The following is a 26,667-nucleotide window of genomic DNA, read 5'->3' on the forward strand; positions in this document are numbered from 1 at the left end:
GAACACTGCAACTAATGTATACTAGTTTTTAAAAAATCATTAAAAACCACACAAACCTTTCCGGTGGGAGTCCCAGTTCAGTAGCAGAGTGTAGAAATGCAAGACACCCTCGTTTCTTCCACTTCCTGCTTTTCCTTCTTGAACTGTTTTCTGTCCTCCTGCGTTGCTGACCTAGGCAGGTTCTTCCATCTTGAAAGCCTAGCTGTCCATCCTTGGGCTTCCAGGTGGCTATTGGCGGGAGGATTCCCTCTCCTCTCCTTACCTCCCTCTACCTACAGGTCCTGCAGGAAGCTGAAATACACCCAGCACTTGGGGAGCTATCCTTCTGCTAGCTTCTAAACTGGACAGTGCTTTTGTAGGGCCTCCCCCTTCCTGTCCAGCTGTGGGGAGAAACACTTGAGAAGGGAGGGAAGGATTCACCCTTGTCCTTAGGCAAGGAGCGCCATGGCCATAGGCTCTGCAGTAACTACAGCTAAGACTGAGCTTTGCTTTCCCCACCCCTAACATCTTTTGTCTGCTCCACTCAGTGTGGTTTTTGGGGGCTTCCTGCCTCCTACTGCTCTTCTAAGGAGGCAGTGAGGAGTCCGCACTCATCCGGCCCGGCTGCCTGTTTGCATTCTGCTTCCCAAAGACACCACCCTGGTCCCCGCAGCTCCTCAGGACCCTGACAAGAGAGTAACTGTTGTCAGCTTTGAGTTGGGTTCTAGAAATACCAGGCCGCACTTGGGAGTGGTTTCACTTTTCTTTTATTTGTTTTTTTTAAAAAAGCCCCTAAATTCTATGGCTTCAAGGAAGCATCAGAGAAACGTAAATGCCATTTCTGTACACTTTGTAAAGCAAGAATTATGTTTGAACAACCACCACCCCCAGGGACACCCAGGTGCCTCTGCCCTGGCCATTTGGGGGACCAAAAAGGGGCACCCCATATCACACTGGCTGCCCTCTGCCCCGTGCCCTCTGCAGGGCTGAGTGGGGGCATTAAGGCGATTTTTTAAAGTCTGGCATCTCCTGGACCACAGCCTCCTGCAGCACAGCAGGGGCACAAAGGAGCCCATGTGCTCAACAGTACAGTGGCTGCCCGCCTCCCGGGGTCCGGGGCACCTGGGCATAGCCTCCAGAGCAGGTGTATCAAGAAGCACCTGCCTGACAGGTGCAAGCTCCACAGGGCTGGGCTGCGGCAGCCGCACCGGGCGCCGAGCTTTGGTGCAGCATTTTGGTTGCGAGGCTGACTTTGGCCGCAGCTGCGGCCCCACCCTGACTTCCCCTTTGGTTTTGGGGAGGCCCAGGGCTGGCCTCACCCTGGCAGCAATGCCTGAGACCCTCCTGGGCAGCCGGTGAGTTGGCTCAAGAGCCTCTCCCAGGCTGGGCCTGTCCCCCCTGGAGAAAACGGCCTTTGGATAGAGGGAGACAAGCTGGACTTTATGAGGCTAACGGGAGTGGGCGGCCTGGGCCTCCGGGGCCACACTATGCACTTGAGCATGGGCGGCAGGAGGGGCGAGCGCAGGGTGGCCTCTGCTTTGTTCCTTTTATCCTTGTTTTAAATAGTTAATGCTCTCGGAGGGGAGGACTAGACACGGGTGTAGAAATTTCAGCCAAAGTCTTACGTGAAGGAAGTGACCCCACGTCCCGGGGGTGGGGGCCTGTGGCCGTTCTGGGCCCTTGGAGTCCCACAGTTTGCGCGCCCTGGCTTTGGCTGGGCTTGGACCCCGGGCCGCTGATGGACCCCCTAGGCGTCCTGAACAAGCGCCTGGGGCTGCACGGAGAAAGTCACAGCGCTGCAGGCACCTGGGTCATTTGTGCCGCTGCAATGATTTTCTCTTCGTCCTCTTGAAGAAACAGCAGCACCTAGAGAAGAGCAGGGAAGTAAGGGCAGTGGGAATGGGCTAGCTGCAGGACCAAAAGACATCCCCACCCCTAGAGCCCTATCCAGAGCCTTACTTGGTGTCATCGGCCACCTCTACCTCTGCAGGGGCCGTGATGGGGGCATTGGAGTGACCAGCTGTGGGATCATCTGCGTTCAGCTCTCCATTGGTAGAGTTCAGTGCCTAGGAGGGCAGGGGAAGTAAGGGAGTCATGCCAGCCTCTGGACCCTTGGATGTGGGAGTCCCAAAGGACAGGCACTCACCTGGTTTTTGTTGTGTGGCTGGGCTTTGTCCCGGTGCTGGGGCTGGGCAGGGAGGTCAGCATGAACGGTGCCAATGGGTGTTGGCTGGGAGAAGAGGCATCAAGATGGGCCAGGAGGGCTATTGCTCCCACCTACTCGGTCAGGCTCCCCTGGCCTACTATCCAGTGGATGGACACCTCCCCACTCATTCCTTGTTGTGCAGGGGCTGGCTGTCCCCCCCACCTACTGGGGGGCATGTGGCTCGCCCCTATCACACATGAGGCTCCTCACCTACTCTCACCCCATCACTTCTGCCCCCCCACTTCTTTCACCTACAAGGCATCCTCTCTGTATCCCCATCACCTATGGGAGCTCCCTACATGCAACCCCATCACCTACAGAGGCTCCTCCCCTTCCCTCTCACCTCTGGGGTCTTTCCCTCCCACGCCCATCACCACTTATATCACCTACCAGTCCCCCTCTTCTCCTCAGCACCTGTGGGAGCACCCTTCCTAGACCCCTCACCTAAGAGGAATCACCACCTCCACCCATCACCACTGGGTAGGGTACATCAGTACACACTCCCATCGCCTCCAGGGGGCGCCCCATACACCGTCATTACTTACAGGAGCTCCCCACCTACACCACTCCCTAAGGGGGCTTCTACTACACTCCCATAACCTACCCAAGGGTTCCTGAATACCACACCATGTCCACTAGTGGGGCTCCCAGCACCACCTACCAGAGGCTTCCCAGCCCAGTCATACTCGTAGTCGAACACGTAGCCGCTGCGGTCAAAGAGGTCAGTGAAGAGCTTCCTCAGGTAGTCATAGTCCGGCTTCTCAAAGAAGTCCAGGCGGCGCACATAGCGCAGGTATGTGGCCATCTCTTCTGCAGAGGGCGCATACAGGGCAAAATGAGGCCTGGCTGGGGCACTATGGACAGGGGATGTGAGCTGGAATATGCAGGCCTCACCTGGGAAGCTCTCACACAGCACCTCGATGGGCGTGGCCCGCTTGGTGTCACCGATCTTCTGGTACCGCTCCTTGAGTGTGTCGGCCTGCAGGGGACCATGGTCAGCACTGTCCAGCTCAGTCTCCTGCTCCTGCCTCCTCCCCACCTCGAGTCCTGGTCCCTACCTTGAGTCCCTGCCAGGGCAGGCTGCCACGTAGGAAGTACATGAACATGTGGCCCAGTGCCTCCAGGTCATCACGGCGGCTCTGCTCTGCGGACAAGAGCGGGAACAGCAGGCTCAGTGCGGCCTGCAGCCTCCAACCCTCACCCCCTTGTGCTCCCCACGGCGCTCACCCTTGCCCAAGTGTGTGTTGATGCTCATGTAGCGCGCAGTGCCCGTCAGGCTCTTATGCTCGCGGTACGGGATGTGCTTCTTGGTCTCAGGGTCGATGTACTCCTTAGCCAGCCCAAAGTCGATGATGTGGATGGAGTGCTGTCGCTTGGTCCCCGGGCGCCCCACCAGAAAGTTCTCCGGCTTCACATCTCGGTAGATGAGGCTCTTGGTGTGCACATACTCCATGCGTGTGATCTTGGGTGGGAAGGGGGCCTTAGCAGAAGCAGACCCCAGTCATGCCTTCTCCCCCCCACCCCCCAACAACTCCACACGTCCCTCCCCTTTGCCCGCACCAGCTGGATGGCAATCATGAGCACCGTCTTCAGCGTGAAGGTGCGGTCGCACAGGTCAAACAGGTCCTCTAGGCTGGGCCCCAAAAGCTCCAGCACCATGGCGTTGTACTTCCCGCAGGGGCCGAAGTAGTAGACCTGAGGGACTCCCTCTGCAAGGAGGAAACAGCTGCGTCTAGGCACCATACCCTGCAGGGGAACCAGTCTGCTGCCCACACATGCCCCTTACCTGCAGTGCTGAGCTGCTTGTAGAAACGGTACTCCAGGTGCAGCTGCGGGGCCCGGGACTTGATGGGCTCCTGGGAGACAGGGCTCAGTTAGCAGCCCCCCAGGGTCCCTATGGGGGCCACGGAACTCCCCTCCCCCTAACCACACAAGAGAACAAACTCACCAGTTTGATTGCCACGTACTCGTTTGTATAGAGGTTCTTTCCTATGGAAACAGAGGACATCAGGATTATAGGGCTCCTGGCCACTGTGCCCACACTGTCCTCAACCTTCACCAAAATCAGCACCACAGGCTCATGTCTGTTATTCTAGCTTTTCAGGAGGCTGAGATCTGAGGATTGCAGGTAGAAGCCAGTCTGGTCAGGAAAGTAGGTGAACCGTTTGACCTCCAAAAAAGCCAGAAGCAGAGCTGTGGCTCAAGTGATGAGTGTTATAACCTTCAGCAAAAAAAAAAGCTCAGGGACAGCACCCCGGTAGAATTTAAGACCAGCAAACCCCAGGACTGACACACACACAAAAAAGCATTTCCATCCTGGGTACTAGTGGGCCTACTCTCCTGGTGCCAAGGAAGGAAAGGGCAGTGCTGGGCCAGGGCACATCACCCTGTGAAGACTCCCTCTTGCTCAATAGGCCCTGCTGTATTGTCTCCTTGGGCCTAAGGAGCCCAAAGTTGAGCCAAGAGCCCCAAGCTCTGCTCTGGGCTTCCTATCAGCGGTCCAGAATGGGCAGGCTGGTTAGGCCAGAACCCCTTCCATGCTTAAGGCGGAGTTCTCCAGGCCTTCATCCACCACTCCTAGTCTCCATAATGGCCCAGGATGAGGATTACTTGCCAACAGACTGGCAGAGAAGTGGTGGTGTTATTAACTTCCAGGGAACTGGGCCCATGAGGGTGGTGGGATCCTACCTCTATGTTTCAGAGCCAGCCTCTATGTGTCTTCACAGAATATGCATATCCCATATGTATTTGCGAGTGCCCAGTCTCCAGGCTCTGCACGTCCCACCCGTAACCACCTCAGAGTTCTGTCCCAGATGGATTCCAAAGCTGGGCCTTTGTATGCTGCTTTCATCGTGCCTGCCACCCACTGCAGGAAGAGCTTCTATGTCCTCCTGGCTTTGCTGCAGGACAGCTGGGGGATCTGAAGACAGCAGGTGTGGAGACACTGCTGAGGGGATCAAAACTCAGAAGCTGAGATCCCCATGGTCACAACCCTACAGGCCTCTAGGCTGCAGTTTGTCCTCGATGTTCTGATGTGCTCGCAGACACGCTGCCATAGCTCTCTCTGGACTTGTTATGCTTAAATGCTGCCTTGCTGTCCAGGTGCTTGTTTCCAACCAGAGCCAACGGTCAGTTAATTCACTGGTGTCCCCAAATAGCCTGTAGGATCTCATCAAGCCTGTAGCGGCACTGCAGAAGGTGACATCTTGAGAACGCAGCAATGGCTCCTCTGTGAGCCAGTGAGCTGAGCGTACTACCCTCTGGCCTGGTCCCTGGGTTGCTCTGCCTCTGTGAACTGCTAATATAAAGAATGCTTAGCAGCAGAAATTCTGTGCAGAAACTGTCTGCTTGCCCCAAGACAGGGCAGTGAACCTGCTACACTATCTTGCCACCTCAGGATTTATTTGTTGTTCTGGGCATTTTTTGTTTGGTTGATTTTTTTTTTTTTTTTGTTCCAGTACTGGTACTTGAACTCTAGGCCTGACATTTTTCACTTGGTTCTTTTACTTAAGGCTGGTGCTCTACTATTTGAGCCACAGCTTCACTTTCAGGGGTTTTGTGTTTTATTTTTTGGTGCTGGTCCTGGGGCTTGAACTCAGGGCCCTGGCTGCTGTCCCTACTGTATCACTTGTAGCTTTTGGGGGTACTTTATTGGAAATAAGATTTTCATGGACTTTCCTGCTCTGACTAGCTTTAAACTGCAATCCTCACATCTCAGCCTCATGAGCTGCTACAATTTAGGTGTAAGTCACTAGTACTCACTATTTTTTGGATGGTACTAGAGTTTGAACTCAGGGTGCTAGGCTAGCACTTTACCACTCAGCCACATCTCCAACCCAGTTTTTTCTTTTTTCTTCTTCTTTTTTTTTTTTTGCTAGTTCTTTTTAGGACAGGATCTCACTTTCCACCCAGGTGTACACCCAAGCCACCATCCACTTACTCAAGGAATCCCCTCACTGAGAATCTCACCAACTTTTCTGCCAGGGCTGGTCTGGTTCTGAGCTGCGATTTATTCATCTCAGACTTCCAAGTAAACTTGGCTTATAGGTGTGAAACACAGCCGAACACACAGTTGGGATTCCTTATTTGTAGAAACATTCCCAAGTCCTAGACACAGCACAGTGCCCCTCCTACTGGTGTCACCTGTGATCAAGTTCAGCATCTATTTCTGGTCCTCTTTCCCTTTAGAGGCAAGTTCACACAGAAATGCCTCCACCTCCCAGCAACAATACCCCATCTAACCTACCCCACCAGACAGGATGCTTGATGGCTGTGGAGAAGCCAAGAAGGCAACCAACATAGGATGACAAGGCCATGTGTAAACTGTTCCCGCCTCCTGCTGCAGCAATCTGAGGAGCTCTGATCTTGTCCCCAGCTCAACCTCAGCAGATGCTGGATTGTTTCTAGGTTGCAACTCTCATGAGTGGTGCAATGCAGTAAGTCCACAATACAGGCTCACATGCGCCATTCTCTGAAGAGCTGCTACTTCAACAGTCTTCTTTCGGATTTTGTCTGTTCACATATTTTGCCCACTTTTCGCTGGATCATTAATCTTTTTCCCGTCATGGCTTTTTTTATGTACTCTAGGAAGATGCTCTGTGAACACCTGCTTCACCATCTGGAACCACTCACAATAACCCCCTCCAATGTCTCACGAGCAGCCATTTCCAGATGTGATGACACTTCCCTGGTCAATTATGTCTTATGGTGATTTTTTTTTCCTACTGTGCTTTACTGAAGAAACCTTAGGTGGACACAGCTGGCTAAGACCTGCCAGAGAGCTGGGTCCCTAGAGGAGAGCTTGGGTTCAAGTGAAACATGTACACAGGCACATGAGGTCTTGTGGACTTAGGACTGGAGGAGCTCATGCTCAAAAAGCCACTGCAGCAATTATGGTCACACAGGCCTGACAGATGGCAACTCTGAAAGTGGCTGTGGGCCAAGGAAGGATTCTGGATTTACACTGATGAGAAGATGCTGGAGCTCCAGCACCCAGGACATGACCACCTCCCCAAACTGCTGACATCCTCAGAGAAGGACGTTCAGGACAGTTCTATCCCTAGACACCCAAACAGAAACACCTGAACGCCCTTTAGCAGATAGACAAAGAAATAAAAGCATAGTACATGCTATAAGCAGACAACCCCACAGCAGTATGCAGTGAGCAATGACTGGGACATAAGAACATGAAGCCAGAGGCCAGGCTAAAAAGAACTCTAATTTACACAACTTGCAAAAATAAAAGCCACCCACAGCCCATGTGGACTCTCAGCTGTATAGGAACCTGCACTGCTTAGCTACTGCTCCCACTGTCCAAGCACAGGACCCAGGCCAACCATGTCCCTAAAGATGGATAAGGTCACCCTCCAGGTTGCCAGAAGATAGTGCTGGACATGTGATTGTGTATAAGTAGGTCTGTCTGCATAAGCTTGTGTGCATGTCTGTATGTATGCAATGTGCATACCACCACACTCACAGCTGTGTTCTTCTATGTATATGTGCCTTTGTGTGAGTCTACACTGTGCATCTCCCTGTCTGCAAGTGTCAATGTGTGAACACAGGTGCATATCTTACGGGCAGTAGGGAAGGCTCCATCTTTTGGCTAAAAAACCTGAAGCTGGGACTTTCTGAGGCTGCAGGCAGGAGGCTCTGCATACAGGGTGGTAAGAGGTGAAGACCTAGGGTCTCAGCAAAAGGTCATACAGGGGGCTGGGAAGGTGGCTCAGTGGTAGAGTGCTTGCCTTGCATGCATGAGGCCCTGGGTTCGATTCCTCAGCACCACATAAGCAGAAAAAGCCAGAAGTGGTGCTGTAGCTCAAGTGGTAGAGTGCTTTGAGCTGAAGAGCTGAGGGACAGCGCCCAGACCCAGAGTTCAGGCCCCATGACCAACCAAAAAAAAAAAAATATATAGGCTCAGGACAGAGTTTCAAACTGGCCTTATGAGGAAACTAAGTAAAGCCACTGAAAAGAGGCTTTCCAAAATCACACACCTCCTGGGACACGTGGCCACACTAAACCAGAGACCCCAAAATTCTCAGAGCTTGCCATGTGCTTGTCACAGAAGTCAACTGCTATAACTCTCATACCAGTCCCTCAAGAAGCAAATGTCACCACTCCATTTACAGGTGCAGAAACAGGTGAGTGGGGGCTCCAGCGTGGCTGCTGCCCTGGGGTGCAGCCAAGTCGCATACATCCCATATGCCTCAGTCTCCCTCATCTGACCACTCCAGATGGAGGCTGGGTGCCTGATGTGGTAGTCTGGCATGGAGCATGTACCAAGTCCCCTTGCCTGGTGCCCAGGATCCCCATACCATCTGAAAGGGTCAGGGGTCTGACATGGCTGGGATTCCAGCAGCTTCTGGGAACAGAAGCCTTCCATGGATGGATGACCAGAAAGACTGGGCCTGACCTGACTTGATAAGAACAGAGCTCCTCAAAGGCTGGCATGCTGACACCTGAAGGCAGGCCTCTGCCAAGGAGGGATTCTGGCTTAGGGTCCTGTGTGTTCAGGGGTACCCACCTCAGGCTTCAAGTGTATGCCCCAGGTGGACCAAGCATTGTGTGCCAATGAAAAAAGGTACACAGGGCTGGGAAGGTGGCTCAGTGGTAAGAGTGCTTGCCTCGCATGCATAAAGCCCTGGGTTTGATTCCTCAGCACCACATAAACAGAAAAGGCCGGAAGTGGCGCTGTAGCTCAAGTGGGAGAAGCACTCGCCTTGAGCTCAGAGACAATGCCCAGGCCCAGAGTTCAAGCCCCATGACTGACAAAAGAAAAAAAAAAAAAAAAGGTACACAGTGTGGCACTAGTGGCTAAACGTGACCAGGGCTCCCAGCTGCTTCCAGATGGCCCTGCAAACCATGCCAGGATTTGTCCAGCTTAGAAATCGGGGGAGGGAGTAACTACTGTAAATAAGCAGTCAGCTCTCCCCATCAGCGTTGTGTGGCTTGTCTGTCCTGCTCCTCGCAGGTCTTCGGAGGGGCCAGGTCCGAGCTTTCTTCCTAAAACGTCCCTAAATGACCCGACAGTTCCAGGGATATCCACTAGTGGTGGGGGTCAGCCGTACCAGCTCAGCCTGTCAGCAAGACCTCCCAGTTCTCCCTGCCATTGCACAAGTGGGGGACTTACCTAAGCGAAGCTCCCCGAAGTTGCCACAGCCTATCTTCTTGCCAACTCGGAAGTTGGGGCCCACCATCAGGACCCCTGAGCTGGTCCCCGAGCTCCGGACGCCATGGCTGCTCCGGCCCCCGCCGGTTTTGGACATTCTCTGGCCCTCCTCCAACTCCCCTTTCCCTCCTTTCTTGTCAAAATCCATAAGTTTGTGGTACCCTGGCCTCTCCACGGTGACTCTGCTCTGTGCAATCCCGAGTCTACAAAACCTGAGGTCACCACTCTGCGCTAATACACCATCACACCAGCTGTGGGTGGCCTTGCGGCTCCCAGCTAATGACACGCAACCACGCTCGTGGGCTCAGCCGCGGTGCTCATCTTGGTGGCCTCAGGGTTGCTTGCAGAGAGAGGAGACATCCTGCTGACAGGTCCCACAGCCTCAAATCTCGTGGCACCCAGCTGCAGAGAGAAAAAGAAAGGGGGGAGGGAGGGGAAGAGGGGAAGGAGAGAGGGAGAGAGGGAGGGGGGGGGGGAGAGAGAGAGGTCAAGAAGCTTGTGAGGACATCACAGAGCACCATGGCTCCCTGTGGGGTAGACTGGGTGAGCAGGCTAACTAAGTACAGCACCAGGACATGTCTCCTAGGAGGCTATGTTTCCAGAAACATCTTTGGAGATCTGAGACAGGCCAACATTCCTGCCCTAGATCTTATGTGAGGGACTCATTACCTACCTCCTACCTAACCCCCACAAATCCATCACTAACAGAAGAGGTCAGAGATCAGATTGAAGGTTGTGACCTCGGGCACATGGACTTCCCAAGGGGAAGATAGGGTGGGTAGCCTAGACCAAGTAGCCAAACAGCAGAGGCCTATGAGAGGCTGAAGTATGGCAGGAGGCCTCAAATTCAAAAAGCCTGTCTGCTGGTCCTGGTCTCTACTCTAAGGACTGCTTAAGAGCGGGAAGGTGACAGATGGCAGAGCAGACAGGGCTCAGATGGGGACAGGAGCCTCCGTACCTGACCTCAGACAGGCCTCCACTGCCTCTCCATCCCAGGAAGAGCACTGACACAGTGAGAGGGTAGGCTGTGGAAGCAAGGAACTATAACTGTGCAGCCCAGACTGTGGCTTCTCCAGAGGTCCTGGTGGGAAGCCCAGACAAGCGCTGTGCAGAGTGGTAGGGGAAATGGCCTGGCCCTACACCGAAAAACAGGCTAAGAGGGCACAGAAAGGAAAACAGCCCAAAGGCGGCCCAGGTAGAAAAGCCGCAGAAGCCGGGCGCTGGTGGCTCACGCCTGTAATCCTAGCTACTCAGGAGGCTGAGATCTGAGGATCGCGGTTCAAAGCCAGCCCGGGCAGGAAAGACCGTGAGACTCCTATCTCCAATAAACCACCAGAAAACCAGAAGTGGCGCTGTAGCTCAAGTGGTAGAGCGCTCGCCTTGAGCTGAAGAGCTGAGGGACAGCGCCCAGGCCCAGAGTTCAAGCCCCACGACCAACAAAAAAAAAAAAAGAAAAGCGGCAGAAATCTGCCCTGAGATGCCCTCCCCATAGCTCAAGTGCCTGAATGGCTCCTCCTAGAACCTCACTCCCTTCAGACTTGGCCTGCACCCACCCATAGACCATCTTGACAGTCCTTGTCATGCCAAGTGCAGGCCTTCACACACAACCTTCACACCACCAGCTTCTGCTGCTCCCAGCTGGAGCTCCCTATATCAGAGCCTCTAGTTCTCAAGCCCCTGGGCTAAAGGAACCAAATTAAAATTTTTTCTGCTACAGAGTACTGGGTGTGGTAGCAGAGGCTACTGGACTGGAAAAACAGAGGCAGGAGGATTATGAGTTCCAGTTCAGCCTGGACTACATAGCAAGACTCTGTCTCTAAACAAATCCAATTAATCTGCTCCATCAGAGACCTAGGTTCAATGCTAAGCATCAAAACCACAAGGCAAGGCTGGAAACGTGGCTTAGTGTTAAAGTGTGCCTAGCACACATTAAGCCCTGGGTTCGATTCCTTGGTACCACATAAACAGAAAAAGCCAAAAGTGGCACTGTGGCTTAAGTAGTAGCCTTGAGCAAAAGCAGCTCAGGGACAGTGGCCAGACCTTGAGTTCAAGCTGCAGGACTGGAAAAAACAAAACAAAACAAAAACAAAAAAAACACAAATCCATCTGCTCCTTCAGGCTTTGCAGCTATGAACTGAGTGCCAACAGAGCTGGGAAGGGCCTTGCCTGCCAAACTGACCCCTATGGGGTCATCCTGCCTACAGCCCCACCCAGCACTAAGCCTCATGCTTAGTGCAAGGACATAGCACCCCCCCCCTCCCCAGCAACTGTAAATAGTTGAGAGAGGAAGGAAATGAGAGGAATGGAGACCAAGGACATCAAAGGTTCTTACTAAGCAAGGTGAACAGTGAGTGTCAGTAACAGGAGACCATGTCGCCACAGGTCTTGCCAGTTTCAGGTTAGCTTGAACAAGAGGGGCTCTATACAGACCCCAGCGTGAAAGTGCCCCAAACTTCCCTCTTGGAGACCCTCTTAAGGTAAGCACGCAGGCAAAGCGCCTGCCTAGGTAGTATGACAGGATTCTTACAGCTGTCAAGTTCCAGGAGAACAATGCCATCTGCACTCTTCGGTGCCCAAGCCTCCATCTGGGTTGTCCATACTATTCAACATACATAGTGGAAGGACTGGTTGCAAGTGGACCCAAGACTGAGAGCCATAACTAGGGACTATGACATTGTCAGACATGACACAGCTACATGAATGTGGGAACACAGGGAGTGAAGTCTGGGAGTTGTAGTTCTACAAGTCTCTCTGGCGCTCAGGACTACTGAACAGTACACCCATCTAGGGGCTTTTCCACCTCCCCAGAATAAGGATAGGCGGGGGGTGGGGGTGGGGGGGGTCCTGGGCCCTGTACCTGCTCCAGGGCACTTCCAGCTCCTCCCTGGAAGAAGGCCACAGGGCAGGGTCCTCTGGGAACCAGACCAAGGGCAGTGCCTGGATCTTGGGAACACCTGCTGGAAAGCCCTCAATTAGTCCATTCCCCAGAGCCACAGATGAAAGGAGACATTATCACAAGTGGTAGAGCGCCTGGCCTGGTGTACTCACATCCACACTCAAGAGCATGCTGACACTCAGATGCACAAACTCTCAGACAACAGCATTCTGAGGCCCTAAGAAATGCCAGCCAGTGGCCCATATCAGTTCTGGCCCCAACAGAACTAAAACACGGCTTGCCTAGCATACATGAAACCCTGGGTTTGATTCCTCAGTAGGACATTAACATTAAAAACTGGAAGTGGTGCTGTGGCCCAAGTGGTAAAGAGCTAGCCTTGAGCAAAAGCTCAGGGACAGTGCTCAGGCCCAGAGTTCAAGCCCCACGACTGACAAAAAAAAAAAAATCAATGGAGCTGAGTGTTGGTATCTATCTCACATCTGTAATCCTAGATACTCAGGAGGCTGAGATCTGAGGATCAAGGTTCAAAGCCAGCCGGGGCAGGAAAGTCTATGAGACTCATCTCCAACAAACTACTCAGAAATGGCTGGAAGTACTATGGCTCAAGTGGTAGAAGACGAAACTCAAGGCCTGGACTCTATCCCTGAGCCTCTCTGTGCTCAAGGCTAGCACTTTACCACTTGAGCCACAATGCCACTTCTGGCTTTTTCTGTTTATGTGGTACTGAGGAATTGAACCCAGGGCTTCATGCATGCTAGACAAGCACTGTACCACATTCCCAGCCCAGAGCACTAGCACGCACGCGCGCACACACACACACACACACACACACACACACACACACACACACACACACACACACACACACACACACACCTTCCAATAGAGTATCATATATTTCATTATTTGTAAACCAGGGGCCAAAGATCTGCACAGAAAAGCATATATCAGAACAGGCAAATCTAGAGGCTATAGTGTCAAGTGATCAGGTTATCACCCCTAGTTGTGTACCTGAGAATTGAACAGGTGCACACAGAAACGTATGTATGAACGTGCAGCAGCGGAGGATAATCCAGTGTCTGTGATGGGTGAATGGACACGGTGTGGTTCTCCACACTAGAGTATCACTGAGTCATGAACAGGAGTAAAGTTTTGACACATACTACAACAGAGGGATCCTGAGGACTCTCGGGGAGAGAACAAAAAGGCCTCACACTGGTCTGCTTTCCACAGCAGATACACCACCTCACATCCCCTCAGTGGGTGAGGGCTCAGGGTCTCCACCCCTCCCCTACCCTCCTTTGCTCACAGCCACCTGGTGGGAGATGCCGCTGCACCAAGCTGGATTTGTATTTCCTTGCCTGAACTGTGGCGGGCAGCCAGCCCTGTGCCGGTTGGCGCTGAGCACAGGGAAGCAGTGGGAAGTGTGGTTGCAGGTGAGTGACCACTGAGCACATGACATCCCTGCCTGTCAGTTTGCTAGAAATATGACTCTCCCTGCTGCTCAAGAAGAAGGGAAGCACAGGTAGCCAATGGCTAACCATCAACCTCTTCCCTGGGCACTCTGAGAACCTCTGTACACAATCAGTGGTGCTCTCCCATGTATTCAGGAAATAGTCTCCTTTCCTCTTCTGAAGCCCATCTTCCCTGTGGCCCAGGGCTTTGGCATTATGTGGTAGGGAGACGGGACGCAACAGCACCTGTGTGTGTCACTAGCTAGTGCTGGGCCACTTCTGCAATGCCCAGCAAGGCCTTTGTGAGGAAGAAAGGACATGACAACCAGGCCCAGATGCTCTTCTGCACACCTTAGCCTAGCAGGATACCCCTGAAGCATGGATATCTTCAGGCTGAGCCAGTGACTGCCTTTAGTCACACCACGCTCCTCACCCATTGAGGCCACAAGTTGGACCAGCTCCTTTGACAGTGCTGAGTTAGCCATGGCCAGGCTTGCTCCTGCTCATATACCTGGAAGTGGCATCTGCTGCCAACAGCACAGTAGTGAAGAGGCCCAAGTGGCACCCAGCAGCCTGGAGCCATAAGGTTCCTGTCCTGAGGGATCTCATGAGAATGAGATGGTGCCTAGTCCAAGCATAGGAGCCTATACAATGAAGCTGGGGGAGGGAATGCCCTCATGTCTGCCAGGGAACACCTGTACTTACTGAAGGATATCATAGGCTAAAACCAGAAATTCAGCAATCCAGCCCAGCACAGCCAGCATGGACACACCCTGACACATGGGCAGCTCAGCACAAGCAGGCCTACCTTCTTCAGAAAACCTCTGTATGCCATAGAGCAAGTCACTGAGATACACATGCCTGCACTGAGATGCCCACTCAAGAGGTTGCTTACCAGTAGGCCTGCAGAAAGCAAACACACACACACACACACACACACACACACACACACACACATATGCATACTCCCCAGGCCAACATGCTTACATCTCCCTGTCCCCAGTATCCACATAACCAGAAGAGACTTGGCACATGCAGCCGTGACTGCCTACAGAAGACCAACAGGACACCTGGTGAAATGATCCATCACCTTGGGGGCACATATAGCGATGGGAAGGGTGAGCAGGTCTAGCCAGAAGAGTAATACAAGCCAGAAGTGATACAAGTATATATCTGGACTCTGTCCCTGCCTGCCACTGAACCTTATAATCCTTGGGAACTTAATGATTTTTTTTTTTTTCCTTTTTGGTCAATCATGGCACTTGAACTCTGGGCCTGAGGTCTGTCCCTCAGCTCTTCAGCTCAAGGTGAGTGCTCTACCACTTGAGCCACAGCGCCAGTTCCTGTTTTCTGGTGGTTTATTGGAGATAGAGTTTCACAGCTTTTCCTGCCCAGGGTGGCTTTGAACTGGGGTCCTCAGATCTCAGTCTCCTGAGTAGCAAGGATTATAGGCGCGAGCCACTGGCACCTGGCTTCTGTTTTTGTTTTTTTGGGTTTTTTTTTGAGACAGTTTAATGTCATCTTATCCTAATATCAAGCTTGTGGGGTAGGTAGGATAGGCAGTTTTAATCCCAAGTAAGAAGCTGTGGCTCCAAAATTAAGAGATTTTGCTGGGCGCTGGTGGCTCACGCCTGTAATCCTAGCTCCTCAGGAGGCTGAGATCTAAGGATCGCAGTTCAAAGCAAGCCTGGGCAGGAAAGTCTGTGAGACTCATCTCCAATAAACCACTAGAAAACCGGAAGTGGCACTGTGGCTCTAGCGGTAGAGCACTTGCCTTGAGCTGAAGAATGCAAGGACAGCGCCCAAGCCCAGAGTTCAAGCCCCATGACTGACAAAAAGAAAAAAAAAAAAAAAAAGAAATTAAGAGATTTTGGCATGGCCTAAAGTGATTGTACTTGTCGGTTTCAGCTCTGACATGGAAACTGTTCTCCATGTCAGAACTTTGTGATTCTTGAATCCCTGGGCCACAAATGAGCTCAGGCTTATACAACTCCATTCCTAACCTAAGTTTATTTCTGGGTTTGCATCCTTTACAAGAGACATGATTATGGAAGCTGAGGGGCCTGGTGACAGGTAGCTCAAGGGACTAGGTTGGGGGCTGGTGCTTGAGCTGGGAAGTCTGCTCTGACTCAGCGTTTAGTCAGGAGGGGCCTCTGTTAGAGACACTTAGCTTTCGATTTAGCCAGGTATCCGTGGCTCAGGCCTGTAATCCTAGCTCCTCAGGAGGCTGAAATCTGAGGATCACAGTTCAAAGCCAGCCCAGGCAGGAAAGTCTGTGAGACTCTTATCTCCAATAAACCACCAGAAAACCAGAAATGGCGCTGTGGCTCAAGTAGTAGAGCACTTGCCTTGAGCTGAAGAGCTGAGGAACAGCACCCAGGCTGAGTTCAAGCCCCATGACTGACAAAAAAAAAGGAGCCATGGGTTAGAAGATACCACATACCCAGTTTAAGACATGGTGGCAAGCCCTTCCCATTGGCCACTGGAGGCGCTGAGGCCATGGAATGTACCTCTATACTATTTGGGGAAAAGAGATTCATTTCCTGGAGTGGCCCAGAGAATTCTCGAGCGAGAAATAGAGAAAAAGAGCTGGCAGATGAAAGTTTGGAGTCAGGACCTAAACCAGACCCTTGCTTCATGGGAGGAGGATAGAGTCCTCCCTGGCAGGGTGAGAAGTCCTGGACTAAACTGTGGGGATGCAGAGATCAATGAGTTGCACATCTCCTGAGGGCCATGTGTGAGGTGCAGACTACCATAAGCATTGACAGCAACTCATGTTGGGTGCCCAGTTGTAATCCTAGTTGCTCAGAAGGCTAAGATCTGAGGATCAAGGTTCAAAGCCAGCCCAGATAGATAAATCTGTAGATGTTGCCACCACAGCAAAATGCAAGTGAAAGTATGGCTTAAGTGACAGAGTGCCAAGTATGAGCAAAAAAGCCAAGTAAGAAACCTTGAGTTCTAGGGGCTGGGAAGGTGGCTCAGTGGTAAAGCGCTTGCCTTGCATGCCTGAGGCCTTGGGTTCAATTCCTCAGCACCACATAAGCAAAAAAAAAAAGGAAAAAGCCAGAAGTGGCACTGTGGCTCAAGTAGTAGAGCGCTAGCCTTGAGCTGAAGAGCTGAGGGACAGCACCCAGGCCCAGAGTTCAAGGCCCCATGACCGGACCTCCCCCCCCCCCCACAAAAAAAAAGAAACCTTGAGTTCAAGCCCCAGTATTAGTTCTTCCCCCCTCAAAAAAAGCAACTCAGCCAGGCACCAGTGGCTCACACCTGTAATCCTAGCTACTCAGGATCTTGGTTCAAAGCCAGCCCAGGCAGGAACATCATGAGACTCTCATCTCCAATTAACCACCAGAAAACCGGAAGTGACACTGTGGCTCAAGTGGTAGAACGCTAGCTTTGAGCTGAAGAGCCCAAGGACAGCTCCCAGGCCTAGAGTTGAAGACCCATGACCAAAAAACAAACAAACAAACAAAAAACACTCATACCACACAAAGGAAGGCAGGAAAGGTCCATGAAGCAAGGGATACTCAGAACTCAGTCACCAGGCAACCCTGAATATCCCATGCCTGTGCCCAGGCCCTGGACAGGCAGAAGACCTCACGCCAGGCCTGCCATAAGGTTATTTTAAATGTGCTTTAGACAGAACCATTCCAGACCAAGACTCTCTTGAAAACAACTTTGGATAAAGAAACACAAACTGAAGCTGGGCGCTGGTGGCTCACGCCTGTAATCCTAGCTACTCAGGAGGCTGAGATCTGAGGATCGCGGTTCAAAGCCAGCCCAGGCAGGAGAGACCGTGAGACTCCTATCTCCAATAAACCACCAGAAAACAGGAAGTGGCGCTGTAGCTCAAGTGGTAGAGTGCTCGCCTTGAGCTGAAGAGCTGAGGGACAGCGCCCAGGCCCAGAGTTCAAGCCCCACGACCGACAAAAAAAAAAAAGAAACACAAACTGAATTCTATGGGAAAAGATTGAAGATGAAGAGAAAACAGGCCCCAGGAGGCAGAACATTACCAGCCAGCATCATAGGAGTCTAGGGGCCAATACAATGATTTGTACATGGAAAAAGTATCCGCTGGGTCTGAGAAACTGTCTCTTCATGAAGCAGTGATTTGTCAAGTTCCAGATAAAACAGAAGCTGAGATAGGCTTCTGTTCATTGAAGATACACTATTAGCCACAACCCAGAGGGGCAGGCCTGGGAGATGTGAGGACAATATGGGCATTAGGAGGGTCTGGGACTTCAGGAGGATAAAACTCTGACTTTGCTGTGTGCTGGTGGCTCAAACCTGTAATCCTAGCTACTCAGAAGACAGAGATCTGAGGATCACTGCTCAAAAAGCCATCCCAGGCAGAAAAGTCCCTGTTGAGACTTTTTTTTTGCTGGTTGTGGGGCTTGAACTCAGTGCCTGGGTGCTGTCCCTTAGCTCTTTAAGCCACAGTGCCATTCCTGTTTTCAGGGGTTAATTAGGGGTAAGAGTCTCACCGGGACTTTTCTATCTGGGCTTGCTTTGAATCCCCATGGTCAGATCTCAGCCTCCTGAATAGCTAGGACTACAAGCATGAGTCCTGTGAGACTTTGTGTGTCTGTTGGTTGTGGAACTTGAACTCTGCGCCTGGGCACAGACCCTGAGCACTTCAGCTCAAGGTCAGCACTCTTACCACTTGAACCACAGGACCACTTCTGGTTTTCTGGTAGTTAATTGGAAATAAAGAGTCTCATGGGGTTTCCTGCCTGGGCTGGCTTTGAGGTGAGATCCTGAGATCTCAGCCTCCTGAGTAGCTACGATTACAGCCATGAGTCAACAGCACCCAGTTCAGTTGTTGTTGTTGTTGTTTTGTCAGTCATGGGGCTTGAATTCTGGGCCTGGGCGCTGTCCCTCAGCTCTTCAGCTCAAGGCTAGAACTCTACTACTTGAGCCACAGCACCACTTCTGGACTTTTCTGTTTATGTGGTGCTAAGGAAGGAACCCAGGGCCTCATGCATGGAAGGCAGGCATTGAGTGAGTTTTATAAAGAGTTTCTAGACATGCTTTGGAAAAGCACTTTCAGCAAGTCAGGCTGTGTGCCTACTGCCAGGTCCAGCAGGACTCATCACACCCTCAAATCTAGCACCAGCAGTATATCTGGCTGGTGTCTGAAGTCGCAGACAGGTGGGGAAGTTCCCACACCTCACCCTGGGATGGTACTGTGGGCTTCTTGGGGCTCATCTCCACCAGGCTCAGATCTCACTGTGACACTCTAGCCTGTCAAGGGAAACCCTGCATCCCTTGTTCACAGGGAAGCCGAGGCCCACAACAGAAACACTTCTACCAGAGCTAGGCTCAGCAGTAAGCGGGGTGGACCCAGGACACCTTTGCTTACCTCTATCTCCTGACTCACAGCTCAGCAGAAGGTAACACATGTAGTTCTATCCTGGGTACTCAGGCCAACCAGAATATGCTCTGTGAACACTGCTTCAGTCAGTCCCAGGTGGGAAGGAGCAATAGGCAAAAGGTCTCAGGAGATCTTCTACATGGGGCACTGACCACATCTAGCCTGGAGCCAGCATGGAGGAACCCTCAAAGCAGTGAGCCATCACACTGTTATGTCTCCTAATCACTGCACCCCAGGGCCAGAGGGCATGCTGACTGTGGTGCCAGTGGACACAGCAGCCAGATGAAACAGGACAAGTGCCTGAATTCCTCCTGTGCCCATGTGGCCCCGTTTTCCTATACATTCCTAGTATAACCAATGACACCCCAGTGTGCACGGCCCAGTCTGCCTGAGCCTTGTGGGCAAGGGAGCTAGTCAGTTCCAAAGGCCTATTCATTGAAGATACACTAAGAAATGGCCACAACTCATAGGGGTATGCCTGAAAGATGTGAGGACAAATGTGGGAGTCCTAGGGAGAGTCTGGGAGTACTCAGGGGGAGAAAACCCTTATTTTTGGGGTGCTGGTGGCTCACACCTCCAATCCTAGCTACTTAGAAGGCTGAGATGTGAGGATCGTGGCTCAAAGCCAGCCCGAGCAGAAAAGTCCCCGTGAAGCCAGTGTGAGAGAAGAGGACAGGGAGATGAAGGGCATGAGCCTATACACACCCCGGCTGGAATCTTGCTGCTTCTCTTCCACAAATAAGAGCTGTTATTTTCAGGCTCAACTTTAGAAGGGGCTAACCCAGTCCAAGCTGCTCCTGGAGGACCAACATCACTGGGGGCTCAGTGACCACTGCCAGTATGCTACCCAAGGAGTAAGGGACTTACTCACCCTGCCAGGGAGGGAGGGGAGAACTAGAGCCCTCCACATGAACCCTCATTCCCAGTCCTAGGGCAGGGGGTGTTAGACACACCTGAGTGGGGGCAGGGTGACCCTGAGACCCTAGGGGAACAGAAATATCACCGTAAGTCCTGGCCCAGACTGAGGTTTAGAGCTAAAAATACCCCAGAGGGAAGGAGGGGCCACTAAGCTCTCACTCAGCTCTAAATAAACCCTGAATCAGCCTACCCACAAGGCCCACAGTCCAAGATCTTCCTCCATGAGGCTCAGAGGACCTGGTTGCTTGGCCTAGGCAAAGAATAGACATAAAACCAGGGGCCAAGACACAATTCAAAGTGGGGAACCTCCCTTTTCCTGAAGCCAGCCTTAGGTGCCTTACCTGCCCTGTTCTTTTTGGGGTCCTCCATCTTGCCAGGGCCTAGGCCATCCCCCTGCTGGGGCCCTGGCATCCCTTCTGTGTCTCCACTCAGTGATGTCACAGTCCTTGGGCTGACATCATCAACGTAGTCCCCAGTCTAGAGCTAGTGCCAATCTGAGGAGCACAAGCTAGAAAAATCCCCATCTCAGAAGCACCAGGTCTCAATCATGAATCCTGGCTGTGGCACAGCCAATTCTGCACCAAATGATATTTCTCATGCCCGAAGCCAACAGGCTTGAGCCGCAGATTGGGATGTGGCTTCTGCACTGTGCACCCACTAAGAACCCTGGCTGGAGAATCAGGTGAACCAGTCTGTAGCTGACAAGCCAGCAGCCAGGAACATCTTATAACCAAAGCAAGCAGGAAGGGCCCTGACCAGCCTTAGCCTACCCCATCCAAGGCATGCAACAACCTGGGCAAGGCCAACATCAGGGTACCTTATGCAAGATTCTCATAGGTGAGTTGGAGAAAGGCTGCAACTCTCAAGAGTCAGCAAGACAAAGAGACCCCAAACCCCACCTCAGGGCCTGAGAATAACCAAAGCAAGAGAGAGGCCATGGAATATAGTCCTGGGGGCTGAGAGGCTTGCAAGACTCACACAGGTGCACAAGGAATGCCACCTCACAAGGGAAGGACCGTTATCCTTAAGAGAAGGTGAGGTCCAGGGTCAAGCCAACACTATGCCCCAAAAAGGTGCCAACAAGCCTTACCCTGATGCTGCCTGAAGAAACAATCTGGTGGAGAGCTAGTCCCAGAAATAAGACTTTGTCACAGCAGCACTGTCAGCAAAGAAAAGGCAGGCCAGGCCACGTGCACAGTGAAGAAGGCAAAGGAGTCTCACTGTGAGGACAACTCAGCTGGGCTCTGGCCTGTGGGTACAGCATGGGCTCCCAGATGTAGCTGGTACTGGGGCCCTTGCATCACACAATGGATGACCTCATTTTAGCAGCCAGGTTAAAGATGCACAGGGAAAAATCTCTTACACCTGGCCATTACTCTGGAAAGAGATGCACACATGTGGCCAGTGTGACAAGTGAGCCTGCTCAGGGCTGAGCTGGAGAGAGGTCCCAACCATCTGTGTGGCCTCTTAAAAGGCATGCAACTGCTTCAAAGTTTAGAAGAGGTGTTATTGACCCAGAACCCTGTCTTCACTAGCCACACAGAAGGCTCTACATCATTAAGGCATCATGGCTGGGCACTAATAGTTCATGTCTGTCATCCTAGCTATACAAGAGATTGAGATCTGAGGATTGTCGACCAAAGCCAGTACAAGCAGGAAAGTCCATGAGATTCTTTCTCCAATTAACTACAAACAAACAAACAGAAACAAAACAACAGAAAGTGGATCTGTGGCTCAAATAGTAGAGTGTTAGACTTGAGCAGAAGACTTCAGCACCTAACACACACACACACACACACACACACACACACACACACACACACACACACACACACAAAGAGCCACCAGCCAGGCATTGTGGTTCAAAGCCAGCCCAAGCAGGGAAGTCCATAAAGACTCTTATCATCAATAAACTACTCAGAAAAAGCCAGAAGTGGTGCTGTGGCTCAAAATGGTAAAGCATTAGCCTTGATCAAAAAGAAGCTCATGGACAGTACCCAGGCCCTGAGCCTCAGGACTGGCAAAAAAAAAAAAGCTAACCCCTTTCAGATGAGCACTATGACATAAGGAAAGGTAAGATTCATGGGCTGGGAAGGTGGCTCAGTAGTAGAGCGCTTGCCTTGCATGCCTGAGGCCCTGGGTTCGATTCCTCAGCACCACATAAGCAAAAAGAAAAAAGCCGGAAGTGGTGCTGTGGCTCAAGTGGTAGAGCGCTAGCCTTGAGCTGAAGGAGTGCCCAGGCCCAGAGTTCAGGCCCCATGACCGGACCCAAAAAAAAGAAAGGTAAGATTCAGAAAGCAAGTAACTCTGGGGTCTGGTGACAGGAGGTAGCCCACCATGTTATTCTCTGTATTTGGGAGCACTTGAAAATTTCCATAATGAAAAATTGAAAAAATGCAGAGGCTGGAATGGAGGGAGACACAGGGAAGGATGGTGACATTATGGGGACACAGGAGGAAGAACAGGGTCTAGTCCCTTCCTCCACCAGACAGCAGAATGTATTTCAAGAGGTGGGGGGACCCCAGCTTTTGGGACTGACCTTCCTTCCTCTCTCCTCCCACTCAGGGTGTGGCGTCCAATCCTAGGGCTTTAGCAGATCACACTGAAGTCAATGAAATTCCCTAGCCCAGGAGTCTCAACTGATTTTGCCCCCCTGGGGATATTGGACAATATCGGGGACATTTATGGCTGACAGGAGACATAAGGAGGCTCCTAGCCTGGAGTGAGTAGAATCCAGGGATGCTGCTTGGCATCTTGCAGCGCCCAGGACATCCCACAGAGAATGACCTGGCCCAATGCACACAATGCTGAGGGGAGACCACGAGCTAAAAGGATACATTTACAAATTCATGCAACTGGCTCACAATTCCTCCCCCAAGAGGGCAGTGGGAAGACACAAAGATACGTCATCTGTGATCAGAAACATATACATATATACATGTAAATATATATACACATAACCAGACACAAGCAGACAACAGAGTCTAGAAATATGTAAATCAAAGAGTAATGGGTTGGGTTCTGGTGGCTCATGCCTATAATCCTAGCTATTTAGGAGGCTGAAATCTGAGGATCTCAGTTCAAAACCTGCTGGGGCAGGAAAGTCCATGAGGCTTACCTCTAGTTAACGACTAGAGTGAAAAAGCTCAGGGACAGAGCCTAAGGCCCACCCCACCCCCCATGCATATGTATGTAACTTGGGGCCCCTGAGCAGATGTTTTTGTGTTTTTCCTATTTCCCACAATACATACAAAGAAAATAGAATTACTTTCACAGTAGGAAACAGCCTCATGGCAAAGCTGAGCCAAGCCATGGACAAGCTTTTGTGGGCAATGGAGATAGTTAGGAAACTCCCATCTGGCCAGCCACAGGTGGGAAGAAGTCCCCGAGGGAGCCAGACAAGCCCCAGCAAACAAGGATAAGTCCCAGCCACTAGTCCCATTCCACTTCACCCTGGTGGAAGAGCCTGAGGGTGAAAATGGAATCCTTCTGGCAGTGTAACCATAAAGGAAAGGCAGATCTCTCACAGGTTCAGTTAGTTAGCAGGGGCTAACTAAAACCTGACTCCAGTTGGGGAAAGTGGTTGGGTGACACAAGGACCATGAATGAAGCTGCAGTAAATAGTGGGCCCAGAGCTGACCAACAACCAGGTGAAGTGGGACTATGTGGGTTAAGGAAGATGCCTAAGAATCAGCTCCTTTCTGTGCAGGACCAAAGACCAACCCATTACACTGGCTACTGCCTAAAGGCATTCCTCCTCTCATATGGGCCCATCCCTAATCATTCTGGCTTTTAGGACAGGATGGTCTGCAAATATTTCAGAGGGATGCAAGGTGAGCACCCACAGTCACTACTGTAGTCAAGCTGTAGAAACTAGTGAGCTGGAGAGAAGCAGGGCCAATCCTCAGGGCAGCAGAAGAACTGGTAAACCACCTGCCAGACTGTTTCAGAAGCCCAGGGCACCGCCCCAGAAGTGGAGAAGTGCCCTGACATGTGTGACACCTTTTCTAGCAGCTCTGAGGGGCTCCCCTCACACTGTTGGCCTCTGGTAAACCCCTTATAGCCTTTTGCTGGGGGGGGGGGGGGGGGGGCGCTGGTCGTGGGGCTTGAACTCTGGGCTTGGGTGTTGTCCCTGCGTACTTCAGCTCAAGGTGAGCGATCTACTGCTTGAGCCACAGAGGCACTTCCAGTTTTCTGGTGGGTTAATTGAAGATAAGAGTCTCATCGACTTTCCTGCTTTGAACCGTGATCTTCAGATCTCAGCCTCCTTAGTAGCTAGGACTACAGGCGTGAGCCACCAGCACCTAGCCTTATAGCCTTTTTGAGCATGAATAACTCCAGGACTTCTCAGCTTCAACTTCCTGAAGGCCCATGTTAACTTTCAAAAATTAAGATCCACAGAACAACTGCTTCCTGCCAAAAAGGCTCCATGGCACTGACTAGCAACCTGTGGGATGCTGTCGAGAGGCCTCTGAGGCCACTAGCACTGAGCTGTAGGACTCAGAATGTGCCTGGTCCTGCCTTTGCCATACCTCATTATCAACAGCAGCTCAGAAAACACAGCCAGCAATTCCCCAAACAAGCTCACGGCCCACCAAGCACCCCCACCCTTTCCCAGGGACCCCATGAGCACAGCCACCAGGGACCCAAGCCCAGTCTCACACATATTCACCATCTTACCTAGGACCGAGAGGAGTCAGATGGAAAAAAAGACAGGGGTCACTGTGGGTTATCTGAGGTCTAAGGGTCTTCAGATATAAGGCCCCTGAGGAAGGCAAGGCCATATTCTCATCTGGTCTCAAAGATTGGGGGCGGGGGGGGGGGGGGAGTAGCTGGGAAGGTGGCTCAGTGGTAGAGTGCTTGCCTTGCATGCATGAGGCCCTGGGTTCGATTCCTCAGCACCACGTAAGCAGAAAAAGCCGGAAGTGGCACTGTGACTCAAGTGGTAGAGCGCTAGCCTTGAGCTGAAGAACTGAGGGACAGTGCTCAGACCCAGAGTTCAGGGGGGATCCTCAGGGGTCCAAATTTCCTCCAGCAACTGGCATGGCAGTATTGAGTAGCTGAAATTCCCAGAACTGAGTGATCCCTTTAGGCACAACTATTTTAGGATTCCAAGGTAAATTCTAAGTCACCAACTATATCTATCTCTGACTTTTAAACATCTGGTAACCCCAGGCCATCCCATGGATAGTAACCCAGGACCATCAAGTAGCGCCAGTACTACTCAGCTCCTCACTTCTCAAAGGAGCTGGGGAAGCAGAGTTTGAGCCATCAAGGAACAAGCCTAGAATGGTTCTTCCTCCAGCAGGCCCTGGCCCTCCTCTACCTCTCCAAGAAACCGATAGTTCTTGGTTCCATTGTACAGGCCCACTCCCTAGTAACCTTCTGTCCACCTTTACCTTGGAAGCTTCTTGGCCCTTTGGTCTCACTTAAAGAGCTGAGGCATCTTCATGTCTGGCCAGTGGGCAGCCTCTACCATTCACGCTCCCCCCACTTTCTTCGTTCAACCATGGCCCATACACAGCATTCAGAGACTTGTACTTCTCCAAAAAGCCTGGAAGTTCCATAGAGAGCTTGGAGAACAGACTTCATAGTCTGCCTGTCAGCTCATCCCTGTAACATGTGGTCAGGAGCTAGAAAGAACTTATTTAACAGGGTACTGACCTAAAACTGTTTCAAACCTTAGAGCACTGAGCTATTCCAAAGGGCCTGGGCCTGGACAGCAGGAAAGAGGCTTCAAGGAGGCTCTGGGCTGCCCTCTGAGGGATGATGCAGGGGAGGGGATCCAAGGCAGACTGGTAGGGACTGTACCTCAATCCTTGAGCCTAAACTGCAGCTAACTCCTGTGCAAAGAAGTTACTCAAAGTGCTCAGGCAGCCAGGCACCAGTGGCTCACGGCTGTAATCCCAGCAACTCAGAAGGCTGAAATCTGAGGATCATAGTTCAAAGCCAGCCTGGGCAAGAGAGTCTGTGAGACTCTTATCTCCAATTAACCACCAGAAAACTGGAAATAGTGCTGTGGCTCAAGTGGTAGAGTGCTAGAGTGCTAGCCTTGAGCTGAAGAGCTCAGGGACAGTGCCAAAGCCCAGAGTTCAAGACCCACAACCAAAAAAAAAAGGTGCTCAGGCAAGCAGTCCCTCACCCCAAAAGAACAGTTTAAGAGCTGTGAGCAGCTGCAGCGGAGAGAGCCAAGACGTCACGACATCTTGGCCACTGTCTCATGGGCGTAAGAGCAATTTACACCAGATGGCCTCAGCTGCTCACCTGAGCATGGTTCCACTGACTCCCCGACAGGAATGAACAAGTAGTGGCAATGTGTGGATCCTGGCAGAGAAGAAAAGGTGCTCCATGTTAATGGGGCCTAACTTCCTTATAAATCTGGCAGTCTTGTTAGGGACAAAAATAGACATAAGACAAAAGGGAAGACCTGATGGCTGGGGGCTTCTAGACTTGGTTCTGTCTGACTTCCTGCCACCCAGAGGCCACCATCTATGACATCCTCTGGGACAAGAGTATAGAAAAGACAAAGAACATATGGGCATTATGATAGCCCTGACACTCTACAGAAAAGCTAGAAGTAGACAGGCACATGGGAGCCACAACAGGCCCTGCTCAGGGATGAGTGAGACAGCCTCAAAGTCCTGCCTGCAAAGAGTCTATCCGCAGTCAGAGAGC

The 26,667-nt window shown here is 51.8% G+C and overlaps 1 protein-coding gene across 1 annotated transcript in view; it reads right to left on the bottom strand.

Annotated features, from left to right (window-relative positions):
- Nucleotides 1–997: 997 nt before the first annotated feature.
- Csnk1g2 (casein kinase 1 gamma 2) overlaps nt 998–26,667 on the bottom strand; it is a 29,444-nt gene continuing 3,774 nt past the window's right edge. Inside the window, exons 2-12 of the mRNA XM_042697082.1 lie at nt 9,312–9,752; nt 4,134–4,174; nt 3,972–4,041; nt 3,746–3,894; nt 3,413–3,647; nt 3,244–3,329; nt 3,080–3,164; nt 2,847–2,995; nt 2,126–2,209; nt 1,939–2,045; nt 998–1,845 (exon numbers count right to left, since the gene is read on the bottom strand). Coding sequence (XP_042553016.1) covers nt 1,791–1,845; nt 1,939–2,045; nt 2,126–2,209; nt 2,847–2,995; nt 3,080–3,164; nt 3,244–3,329; nt 3,413–3,647; nt 3,746–3,894; nt 3,972–4,041; nt 4,134–4,174; nt 9,312–9,498 — 1,248 coding nt within the window. The 5' untranslated portion in view covers nt 9,499–9,752 and the 3' untranslated portion in view covers nt 998–1,790. The remainder of the gene's footprint in view (nt 1,846–1,938; nt 2,046–2,125; nt 2,210–2,846; nt 2,996–3,079; nt 3,165–3,243; nt 3,330–3,412; nt 3,648–3,745; nt 3,895–3,971; nt 4,042–4,133; nt 4,175–9,311; nt 9,753–26,667) is intronic.

The sequence above is a fragment of the Dipodomys spectabilis genome, unplaced genomic scaffold (assembly GCF_019054845.1).
Source record: "Dipodomys spectabilis isolate Male_0828 unplaced genomic scaffold, ASM1905484v1 ptg000215l, whole genome shotgun sequence".
In the NCBI taxonomy this organism is placed as follows: domain Eukaryota; kingdom Metazoa; phylum Chordata; class Mammalia; order Rodentia; family Heteromyidae; genus Dipodomys; species Dipodomys spectabilis.